The sequence below is a fragment of the Podarcis raffonei genome, chromosome 8, assembly GCF_027172205.1.
Source record: "Podarcis raffonei isolate rPodRaf1 chromosome 8, rPodRaf1.pri, whole genome shotgun sequence".
In the NCBI taxonomy this organism is placed as follows: domain Eukaryota; kingdom Metazoa; phylum Chordata; class Lepidosauria; order Squamata; family Lacertidae; genus Podarcis; species Podarcis raffonei.
The window spans coordinates 29,085,401-29,097,600 of NC_070609.1; the positions used below are offsets into that span (position 1 = coordinate 29,085,401).

Genomic DNA, 12,200 nt, shown 5'->3' on the forward strand with positions numbered 1-12,200 from the left:
GGCAATGCCCTCTGAAAGGCTCAGCATGCAAGGTAGGGATCTATGCTGAGAGTGGTAAATTGGCTGAAATTAGGTGGAGGTAGCTTGCATATGCGCATGAGTTTGGCCAAACTGCGGGAGGCAGTGGAAGACAGGAGGGCCTGGCGTGCTCTGGTCCATGGGGTCACAAAGAGTCGGACACGACTAAACGACTAAACAACAACAGCTTGCATATGAGTTCAGTTCTGCTTATGCAAGCCACCTCTGTCTATTTTCTCCAGAGCTCCACTCACACTACAGGCCCCTGTCCCACATCTGAGGCCTTCCTCAGGATACCCTGAACCTTGAAATGAAGATACTTATATCACCCCACACACCCCACACACATCCAAGGAAGCTGCAAGATCAGGACAGACAAAAGGAAGAACTTTGCACAATGTATGGTTAAAAGACACAACTTGTTACAAGACTGAGTGACAGCTACTAGCTTGGGTGACTTCAAAAGGGGATCAGACAAATTCCTGGAGGATAATCAACATGGATTTCTGCATGGATTTCTGAAAAATAAGTCATGTCAGACTAACCTGATCTCGTTTTTTGACAGAATTACAAGCCTGGTAGATGAAGGGAACGCAGTGGATGTAGCCTACCTTGATTTCAGCAAGGCATTTGACAAGGTGCCCCATGATATTCTTGTAAAGAAGCTGGTAAAATGCGGTCTTGACTTTGCTACCACTCAGTGGATTTGTAACTGGCTGACTGACCGAACCCAAAGGCTGCTCATCAATGGTTTCTCTTCATCCTGGAGAAGAGTGACTAGTGGGGTGCCACAGGGTTCTGTCTTGGTCCCGGTCTTATTCAACATCTTTATCAACGACTTGGATGATGGACTCAAGGGCATCCTGATCAAATTTGCAGATGACACCAAACTGGGAGGGGTGGCTAACACCCCAGAGGACAGGATCACACTTCAAAATGACCTTGACAGATTAGAGAACTGGGCCAAAACAAACAAGATGAATTTTAACAGGGAGAAATGTAAAGTATTGCACTTGGGCAAAAAAAATGAGAGGCACAAATACAAGATGGGTGACACCTGGCTTGAGAGCAGTACATGTGAAAAGGATCTAAGAGTCTTGGTTGACCACAAACTTGACATGAGCCAACAGTGTGACGCGGCAGCTAAAAAAGCCAATGCAATTCTGGGCTGCATCAATAGGAGTATAGCATCTAGATCAAGGGAAGTAATAGTGCCACTGTATTCTGCTCTGGTCAGATCTCACCTGGAGTACTGTGTCCAGTTCTGGGCACCACAGTTCAAGAAGGACACTGACAAACTGGAACGTGTCCAGAGGAGGGCAACCAAAATGGTCAAAGGCCTGGAAACGATGCCTTATGAGGAACGGCTAAGGGAGCTGGGCATGTTTAGCCTGGAGAAGAGGAGGCTAAGGTGTGATATGATAGCCATGTTCAAATATATAAAAGGATGTCACATAGAGGAGGGAGAAAGGTTGTTTTTTGCTGCTCCAGAGAAACGGACACGGAGCAATGGTTCCAAACTACAAGAAAGAAGATTCCACCTAAACATTAGGAAGAACTTCCTGACAGTAAGAGCTGTTCGACAGTGGAATTTGCTGCCAAGGAGTGTGGTGGAGTCTCCTTCTTTGGAGGTCTTTAAGCAGAGGCTTGACAACCATATGTCAGGAGTGCTCTGATGGTGTTTCCTGCTTGGCAGGGGGTTGGATTGGACTCGATGGCCCTTGTGGTCTCTTCCAACTCTATGATTCTATGATTCAATGGCTACCACTCATTATTACTATATGGTACCTGTAGGATTAGAGGCAGCATGCCTCTGGATACCATTTGCTGGTGAACATGAATGGGAAAGTGCTATGATGCTCATGTACTGCTTGTGGGCTTCCCACAGGCATCAAACTGGCCACTGTGTGACAAGAGAGCAGGACTAGGTGGGCCTTCCGTCTGATCCAGCAGGATTCTTCTTACATTCATCTGACTGCCCACCTTCACCTGCATAGCAGGGAAGTTCAAATGCATCACATGGCTCAATGATTCAGGCTTCCTGCCGCTTAAGTGCTGGGAGAAGTGGATGTAGGCATGACAGAACCAAGTGTGCTTCAGGCTGGAGATTTGTACCATACCTCACAGGGTTGTCATGGGAATAACCAAGATAAAAACCAGATTTTAATACACTGAAATGTAGTGAAGGAGCAATGAGTAATAATGACGGGCAATTATGATCAACTTCCTGAAGCCTTCAGGTAGAGCTCTTTTATTTCTGTAGAGCCTCTTTTCAAAAGCTTGATTTTGCAAGTGAACAGTAGAAGCATTTTAACAGGCATTAGTGCTTGGATTTCATTTTCTCACAAAAAGCCCCAGGAAAAAAATGGGATCATCTGGCCGTTTGGAGAGACAGAGACACATGGGTTGGGCAGTGATGGAATCCAAGACTGACTGAAGAGGGAAAACAAGAATAATGTTCTCCTGCATGTTTGTCAAGTTGCTCAGGGGGCTAAACAAGGGCTATCACACAACAACCTCACAACAATCCAGTGAGGTTAAGCTAGCCCTGCCTTGGCCAACATGTTGCTCTCAAGATGTTTTGGACTGCAACCCATCACTCCAGCCAGCAGAGCCATGCTGTTTGGGGCTGATGGGAGTTGTAACAGGTTGGGGAAGGCTGAGATATGGTTACTGACCCATCACCACCCTGTAAGCTTTCTGGCGCAAGAAGGAATTTCAGCCCATGTCTCCCTCGTCCTACTCCACCACTGCTTATCACCCCAGACCATATTACCTTCTGTTTCATCACCAAGGGATTGCAATGAATAGAAAAGCTTCCTTACATGGAGCCTTCTTAGCCAAAGGCTGTGTTCCCTCCAGCTACCCACCTTCCTTGACAATGACGTTAACGGAGCTCTGGCTCTGCAAGTTCCGCTCATCTTTGACAGTCAGCGTGAATTCGTACGTCCCGACCTCAAGCCCAGTGACTGTGGCGATGCTGCTGTTGGCATTTTCCAGTTTTACACCATCTGGGCCCCTGGCAAAAAGCCCCAAAAGAATCAGCATGCAGATGTCAAACTTTTGCACAGAAAAGAAGAGGAATATTCTCTGAACACTCTGCCAAGATGCTAGGCTCCCAGGTGCACTGGGCTAGGCCAAGATAATTTGTGCTGTAGGCAAAGAATTTTTTTATTCTTCCCTGTATCTTGTTGTATATTACAGGGATAGGGTACTGCTTTCTCTTCAGGGGTTTTCCTGACTAGGTTTGGAGGAGAAATTTGATTCAGTTCTCATGTAATGCCAAATCTGTCCAATTCACACTTTCCAAAACAATATGAGAACTGAAACACAGACATCCATCAAAATCCGCAGACATTCAAATTTTGCAACCTAGTTCTCAAACCAAAGAATGTTCACAAAAATGCAAATATTAGAGGACAGTATGCATAAAAATCAATATATTAGTGAAAGTAACATACAAAAATGCAAAACTGTATGCAAAAATGTGGTTTTTAAGGGGGAAATTCATGCTAAAATACTGAGGATTTAGCTTTAGTTTCATGAGGATATTTTTTTTAAACAAAATTTCACAACTTGCTGAAGAAACGTGGGAAAACGAGCAAACTGAAATTGAGAGATTATTCCATTCCTGTTCCTGATTACAGCCCCTCTTCTCTATTCCATACAAGTGAATGGAATGAAAAAGCTTTCCCCCTATTCACTTGTATGGAATACAGGGGAAATGAGGTGTAAATAGGAAAACTAGGCGGGGGCAAAATTCCTCCCCCCCCGCCCCAATTTGATTAGTTGGGAGCCCTTGAATTCTCCCATCCTAAGGAGGCACAGCTACTGCCTGCTGGGTTAGGCTGGCCTGGATAATAGTGGTTTTGTTTTGTTTTTTAAGATTCTACATGCACTATGCATGTTAGGGTATGATACAGCATAGTTCTGCATTATCATGTGCAAGGTCATGTGTATGCAAGAGGGAGACAGAGAAATGTACCGTGTTTTTTCCCAAAGGAAGGATGCAATCTTCTGATCATCTGAGCTCTTGCTGCCATCCAGAGTGGTGCTGTCCACAGGAAGAGTTAGTTCTTTGTCTGGACCAGCATCTGCCTTGGGAGGCTTATTGTTTTCTGAGCAAAAGATCACAAAATGAGAGAGATATGAAGGCACTCTTGAAATGAACTGGATGCTTATGTGGAAGGTGATAGACAAGCATAGTTCACATGAATATACAAAGCAGCCTTGAAGCAAGTCCATCTAGCCCAGTGTTACCTCCGCTGACTGGAAACAGCTCTGCAGGATGTCAGGCAGGGGCATTCTCCAGCTTCTACCTGAGAGCCTTTAATCACAGAGATTGGGAACTAAATCTGGGACCTGTGTTAACCTCTGAGCTACAAACCCCTCATAAACCCTCAGTAAAACAAAACCAAGGACGTTCCCACACTAGAAGGGTACCCTGGAAATGCCATGCTTTGTTCACTCATTTTCTATGAGGCATATATGAGATATAGTCATTATATTGTTATTGTCCTGTGTTTCTCCCGTACTTTTACTATCTTTTTTTCAGACTTCAGGAAATCTAATCAGTGTGTGTACCAAGATTACAAGAGCACCAAAATCTCTACAGGCATAGACTGCCTCAGTGAAATCCTTCAGGGTTGTTTTTTTTAAGGGGTGTAGTTTTGACTTTGGCAATAACATATCAGGCTGGAAAACCTACTGCCATGCGTTCATACTTTGTTAAATCTTCACTATTAGCTTTTCAGTCAGTGTCATTTTAGCAGCATGTTTATTTTTTAAGCTGCACTAAAACAATCTATCCATCCACATTAATGAAAAAGAATTTTGGTACAAGATTAACTTCAAAATATTGTGATCAACATTGTTTTAGCAGTGTCCCTGCTCCAACACATTTAATTAGCATTAAGATAATTTTTAGCCTTAAAAGTACTGGCACATTAAAGTACTGACACAGTAGAGCCTAAATAAGAAAGGCTTAGCAGAAAAATGAAAAACATAACAACCCTGCATGCTCAACTAAACAGTCCTTTGTCCATCTACATGGCTTCATCACACCAAGTAGTGTGGATGGAACATAGGGAGATGCACAGCTCACAAACTATAGGGATCCAATTACAATTGTGTTTGTAGCTTATTTATTTATTTCCTCATTTCCTTTCTAGACCGCTTTATATTTTTAAGAAAAAAAATATCAAAGCTGTTTAAGATAAAACATTATCTTAAAGATTTAAAAATAAAACATTACTAAAGGAAGTCAAACAGAAAGCTTACAACAGAAGAGCAATTATTAGGCCAGGCATGGGGAATCTCCAGGTGTTAGTGAATTACAACTCCTGTCAACCCTAGCCACTGGGCATGCTTGCTGGGGCTGATGGGAGTTGCAGCTGAGGAGCAGCTGGAAGGTCAGGGGTTCCCCATACCTGGATTAGGTAGTACTAGCAACCACTTGCTTGGGAGCATCCTAACACTCTTCACACACTAAGGGCCAATGCATATGCAACAGCATAGTCAATGATTAAAAGAATGTGAGTGGGCCACAGAATTATATGCTGTCTGCCAGATTCAAACAGTGTTTAAGGAATCAGATTAAGCAGGAAATCTAGTTAAAACATGGGGCGGTGGAGATCTTAACCACAAGAGATTCCCCCCAGCTTAAAAATTGCAGTGTCTTCCATTCTGGATTAGTTTGACAATAGGTTTGTGTCTCTTCACAAAATGTGAGCTCACAGGACTCAGAAATCAGGCTGACATTTTCATAGCACCACACAAATCAAAGGGCATACAATCCAGAAAACTGCAAGACTAGCTTTCTGCTTGGTCCAGCAGAGCCTTTGACTTTTTGCTTTTTCCTGAATAGCAATTATCTGTGCTGTACAGCAAGCTGTGTTTGAAATTGAAGGGAGTGGGTGGCACTGCTATTTGGGGAAAATAGGCTTTACAAAAAAAAAAAAAAGGGAATGATCCAAAGTTACATGCTTTGGAGTACCCATTGGTCTCAATGGTTGAAACCAATGGTACCTATAAATATGTTCCTTTGTCTGGAACATGGCCTGTCTAGAAGAGCAGCTGGCTTATTTTCAGATTCTCCCAGTGTTGGACATGATTAGCTACCAGACATTTATCTAGGTTCAAGAGAAAACCAGCTGCTCTCCACCAGCCCCACACACTGGCTGCACATAAACCATATATTTAAAACACATGACTTCTCCCAAATAATCCTGGGAACTTTGTTAAGGGCTTGTTAAGGGGTCTGGAAACTATATCTCTTTGATGTGTAAACTACAGTTCTCAGGATTATTATTTTGGGGGGGAGTCATGTGCTTTAAATGTTTGTGTATGCAGCTACTATCTCTTCACCCCCCTTAACCCTGGTCCCATATATATTAATGCCAAATATGGGCTTCTCATATTTAATGGGGGGAGTTGTACACACAAAAACCCTTATTAAGCGTACCGGGTTGCACAATCACTGTGACCTCAGCAGTGGACTGGTGGCCAGCAGAATCCGTCACCGTCAGCAGGTAGGTGTAGTCACCTTCACGCATTGCAGAGAGCTGCAGAGTTGAAGTCCTCACTCCCTTGGAAACAACAAATACCAAGAATTTAAGTCCCCATTCACAAAGAAAGAAAATAAAAGGAGGCTTAAGAAATGCACCACTCATTGCAAAGTTATATAAACCAGTTTCAGGTGGAGTTTTTTAAACATTCAAGTGGTTTATACATTTTGTGAAATAAATAAAATTACTAAGAGGATACATGAGGCATGTGCTTGTGGTCTTCTATCTAGCTACTGACAGGCCCCAGATGTGGTTGATTTCCACAAAGTTGCTGTATTATGTGCCCTCCAATCATGCCTTGGAACCATCCAGTAATTTATCCACCTTGAGATGCTTGGGGTTTTTTTGGTTTTGAAAAAACAAAAGATGGGACAAGAGAGAGATGTGTAGGTCATGCAGAACCAGGGGAAAGTCAATACAGTGGTACCTCTGGATGCAAACGGGATCTTTTCCAGAGCCCCGTTCGCATGCTGAAGCAAACAAAACCCGCATCTGCGCATGCCGCGATTCGCCGCTTCTGCACATGCACGCAACGTCATTTTGAGTGTCTGTGCATGCGCGAGCGGCGAAACCCAGAAGTAACGTGCTACGTTACGTTACTTCCGGGTCACAGCGGAGTGCAACCCAAAAACTCTCAACCTGAAGCAACTTTAACCCGAGGTATGACTGTATGGGGCACAGATAGCCAACATGCCCCCCCATGATGCTGAACTACAACTCCCATGAGTCCTAGTCAGCATGGCCAGTGAGAGTTGTAGCCCACCAACATCTGGAAGGCACCATGCTGGCTAAGGGAGTTTTCCCTCCCTTTTTTGTAATACTGGAGCCCTGGATCATCTAATGAAGGACTACAATCCACCATACAATCCTGTCTAAGAATTGAGCTCTTCACTGCCCCCTCAGCTATTAAGGTGCCAATATGCAAAACAGCATTTTCTGTGGCAGCCTCTTGCCTCTGGAACTCCAGGCCAGGACACTGGCATTGCTTCTTCACTGCTTGGGTTTAGAAAAGCAGTTACAACTTTTAATCACACTTTTGTGCCCACTTTGTTTATTTATTGATTGCAATTCTCCTCTACCTTCTTCTCCAGGGAGCTGCAGGTGGTGTATGTGGTTCCTCCCCCCCCCCCCGTTTAATCCCCACAACAACCCTGTGAGGTAGGTTAGGCTGAGAGGCAGTGAAGGGGCCCAAGGTGACGCTGGACAAATGGGGATTTGAACCCTAGTCTCCCAGGTCTTAGTCCAACATGCAAACCACTACACCAAACTGACTCTTTATAGAATTGTAGAGTTGGAAGGGACCCCGAGGGACAACTAGTCAAACCCCCTGCAATGCAGGAATCAGGAATATTGTTTTACTGTAAGTGACTTTGAAGAGTGTGAGATAAGTAAATTATACAAATGCATTTATTTATTTCTACACAGCAGATAGGGAAATCGCTGCCACAAGTTGTGGCTGCCAGGTTGGAAAAGGGGGATTAGACAAACTGACCGAGAAGAATGCTAAGAACTACTAGTCATAATGTCTACATAACACCTCCAGGATCAAAGGCAGCATGCTCCTGAATATCAGATACTGGGGGGCACAGGTGGGAGAGTGCTCCTGCCCTCATGTCCTGTGCGTGGGCTTTTTGATGACTGCTGTGGGCTAGAAGGATAATACTAGAAATCCAACAGAACTTAATAAATGACACATAGAAAGAGCATGTACCCAAAGCGCATACAGTAAATTAAGCTCAGCAACAAAATTAGCTGCCAGACATGACAGAAGGGACATGCCATCACAAAATTACTAGGTGTGCAATATTTGAACACACACGTTGTATTTTTTAAATGTTGATTAGATAAGTAATTGTTGGGTCAGAGGTGTTTACAGTGAATGAACAAATTGATTTACATGAACTTAAGACAGAGCCCCGAGATCTTACCTGCATCTCTACCACTTTCCCTTTGCTGCTGGGGCTGAGGGACCATTCATAGCTGACAATGCCGTGGTCATCTGTGCTCTGGTTCCCATAGAGGGTGATGGAGTTTTGCGGCAGCGTGATAACTTGGTTAGGGCCTGCATTCGCTACGGGTGGGTAATCCACTGCTTTGTTCACAGTCAGGCTGGCAGTGGTGGAGTTGCTGGCACCATCCGAGTCCACCACAGTGAGGCTGAAGAGGAAGGAAGGAAGAGAATTCAAAGATCAGGACAGAAAGGGAAAAACTCAAAGGGAGCCAACGGCCCGAAATGAAAGGGAAGGAAAAGTAATGGTTTAAGCTGAATATGTATAAAGTTGGGGGGGGGGAGACGGATGCCTGGAACAACTAGGAGGGAAACATGCAAATATGAAAATGTGATGCTATTTTAAACAAATGTACAACATGCAACTAAAGCTATATTCAAACACATCTGTATTTATAACAAGAAAATAAAGAAATCAAAATGCCAGATACACATTTACAGATTCAAAGTCTATTCACAAATAATAATGGTTTTATTGTAGATTTTTGTAATGTTTGTGTATTTTATTTTGCCATATACCTTAAAATATTATTTTATAAAGTGGTATAGAAATCACCTTTAATAAATAAACTCAAAGCTGTGTCAAACAGACCCAAAAAGTCTATTTTTAAAAATCTTGTTCTCTCACTCTTGCTGAGTTGAGAATTAATTCACCAATAGTAACCTATTTTTGACAGAGCACTGGTTTTACACATGTAAGAATAATGTACTTTTTTTTCAAATACTGTGTTTCTTAAAAAAATGATTAGACATATCATTTTTTTGCTTTTCTGAAGAGCCTGTTTTCACGTGGAGAAGTTATTCAGGCAAAAACACACATGACATAATAAAATTTCTCTACACAGGATAACTAGTGGCTGAAATTATGAATTCATTACACTGAAAAAAACCGGTGAACTGAAAGTTATATGTGTGATTTATATCTGAGGCAACCCATTCACATGTGCCAGGGATCAAGTGATGAGTGTAACCAGCTCTCTCTTAGGCAATGGCTAAGATCAATAAACTGCATTTTGTCTGCCTAGTGTGCTTTAGGCAAGTTCACAAAAACAAAGAATGGCTGTATCTATCCCATTATTGCTGAAGTCTGACTGTGGGAAGTATTCTGCCTCTGAAAAGTCATGTCAGTCTTCTGCCATTCACATTTAGTAGCTCCTATTTAATGAATCAACTGAATCCTTTTTTAAAAAACCATGTATGCTAATGGATATCATCACAACATCTTGTGGCAATGAGTTACACAGGCCAAGTTGTTTTCTCTGTACTTCCTTTTGTTTACCTCTACCATACTGTATCAGAAGTGGCCTTACAGTAAAGTATTAAGTGCTCCTTGGGAAAGCATTGTTAATTAGCCAACTGTGTGACGAACATTTCCACAGAGTCCCTCTGTCATTTATTTCCATTTACAGATGGGGGAAAGAGGAGGCTGGAGCCACATGGCAAGGAAAAGGCTTGGAACTGAAGCAGCAATGGTAACACTAAAGACCCTCATCCAGAAGCTCTCTTTATAAGGGCCATAGGTTAGTAGCAGAGCCCATGCTTTGTGTCTAGTGGGTCCCAATCAGGATGAGCATCAAGCTCTGCAGTTAAAAGGATCTCAGGTCAAAGTATGCAGCGCAGCGCTAGATGGACCAACAGTCTGACAACTTCATATGTGTATCTCTCCTGGCCTCATTACTGCTGATAAGGTCAATATGCATAAATAGCCTGTCATACCGTATTTTTCGCACCATAGGACGCACTTTTTCCCTCCTAAAAAGCAAGGGAAAATGTGTGTGCGTCCTATGGGGCGAATGCAGGCTTTCGCTGAAGCCTGGAAAGTGAGAGGGGTCGGTGCGCACCGACCCCTCTAGCTCTCCAGGCTTCAGGAAGCTATCCGCTAGCCGTGGGAGACCCAGCTCTCCCACGGCTAGTGGAGCGCTGCATTAATCCCGAAGCTTGGGGCGTGCGGAGCTCAGCGCGCCCCAAGCTTCTGGGTGCCGGCAAGGTCTCCGCTAGCCGTCTAGACCTTGCCGGCACCCAGAAGCTTGGGGCGCGCTGAGCTCCGCAGCCCCAAGCTTCGGGATTAGCGCTCCGCTAGCCGTGTCTAGGCTGCGGATAGCAGCCTGCTTCCCGGAGCGTCGGGCGCCCTGAAAGCAGAGCGCCCGGTGCTTCGGGAACACATCCGCAGCCTAGGCAACCCTGCGGGAGGTCCCGCAGGGATGTCTAGGCTGCGGATAGCAGCCTGCTTCCCGGAGCGTCGGGCGCCCTGAAAGCAGAGCGCCCGGCGCTTCGGGAACACATCCGCAACCTAGGCAACCCTGCGGGAGGTCCCGCAGGGATGTCTAGGCTGCGGATAGCAGCCTGCTTCCCGGAGCGTCGGGCGCCCTGAAAGCAGAGCGCCCGGCGCTTCGGGAACACATCCGCAGGGTGGGGAGCCCTGCAGGAGTTCCCCGCAAGGCTCCCTAAGCTGCGGATAGCAGCCTGCTGCCCGGCGGGCGGGGCGCCCTGAATCAGAGCGCCCCTCGCGCCGGGCAGACATCCGCAGGGTGGGGAGCCCTGCAGGAGTTCCCCGCAAGGCTCCCCAAGCTGCGGATAGCAGCCTGCCGCCCGGCGGGCGGGGCGCCCTGAATCAGAGCGCCCCACGCGCCAGGCAGACATCAGCCAGCCCCACAAGCTCGGGGGACAGCAGGGAGGCGCAGCGCCACTATCCCGCTGTTCCTCGACCTGGTTTGGTTTCCCTGACCTGCTTTTGGGGGGGAAATAAAGGGGAAAAATTTTTCCTTTATTTCCCCCCAAAAAAACTAGGTGCGCCCTATGGTCCGGTGCGTCCAATCGTGCAAAAAATACGGTAATTTGCTGGGGGGGTGTGGACAGGAGGGAAACACATAATTTACAGTTCAGACAATTATATGCTAGTGGGTTCTGTAATTGCTCTCATCAAATGTCACCCATACAAGATCTGTAAGCTGAAAAAACATAAAAAATAATAGAATGAGGCTACCCACAGTCCTGCTTGCAATTAAAACAATTTAAAAGCTGGTATTCACTGTTGAAGCCAAAATATCTGTTTAGAAGACTCTCTAAATGCATTAACAAAACTCTCTTCCTCAGGATTAAGAGAGAGAGAGAGAGAGAGAGAGAGAGAGAGAGAGAGAGAGCTTAGCAACTGAGATAATCAAATGCATGTGCAGACTTCACAAGTAAAAGCACAAAAATCTTTACAACCAGAATTTGGATCATTTGCTGCACAGCACACTCCCAACTTCTTCCCCTTCTAAAAACAGGCTTGTAATAGGGGCTGTGCAAGTCATTAATTATTTAAAATCATTGGTAAAGAAACCGAGGAAACAGACCTTTAGAGGAGGAAAGCACCCAGTTCACACATAATGCTAAGCCACACTGGCTTAGCAAGAACAAGCAGGTGTGTGGATACCCAGAAGGAAACTCGCAGCTGCTTTTCCCTTCTCCAGGTCTTCCTGCTGCTGCTCAACCCAGGGCTAAGCCATGGTTTGGATGAGCATTACATGCACACCTGAGCTCTTGCTTTGTCTTGCTCCCAACCAAAACACAAGCAGTAACCAAGGCTGACCACTTGTGATTTGTTTAGAGAAGGCAAAACGCAAGCT

The 12,200-nt window shown here is 44.9% G+C and overlaps 1 protein-coding gene across 3 annotated transcripts in view; it reads right to left on the reverse strand.

Moving 5' to 3' along the window:
• The window catches only part of KIAA0319L (KIAA0319 like), a 63,147-nt gene that overhangs the window by 16,280 nt on the left and 34,667 nt on the right, over positions 1-12,200 (reverse strand). For all 3 annotated transcript variants that reach the window (XM_053398832.1, XM_053398834.1, XM_053398833.1), the window contains 4 exons: positions 8,513-8,741; positions 6,482-6,605; positions 4,004-4,136; positions 2,889-3,037 (listed from right to left, as the gene is read on the reverse strand). In XM_053398832.1, the coding sequence (XP_053254807.1) occupies positions 2,889-3,037; positions 4,004-4,136; positions 6,482-6,605; positions 8,513-8,741 (635 nt within the window). The remainder of the gene's footprint in view (positions 1-2,888; positions 3,038-4,003; positions 4,137-6,481; positions 6,606-8,512; positions 8,742-12,200) is intronic.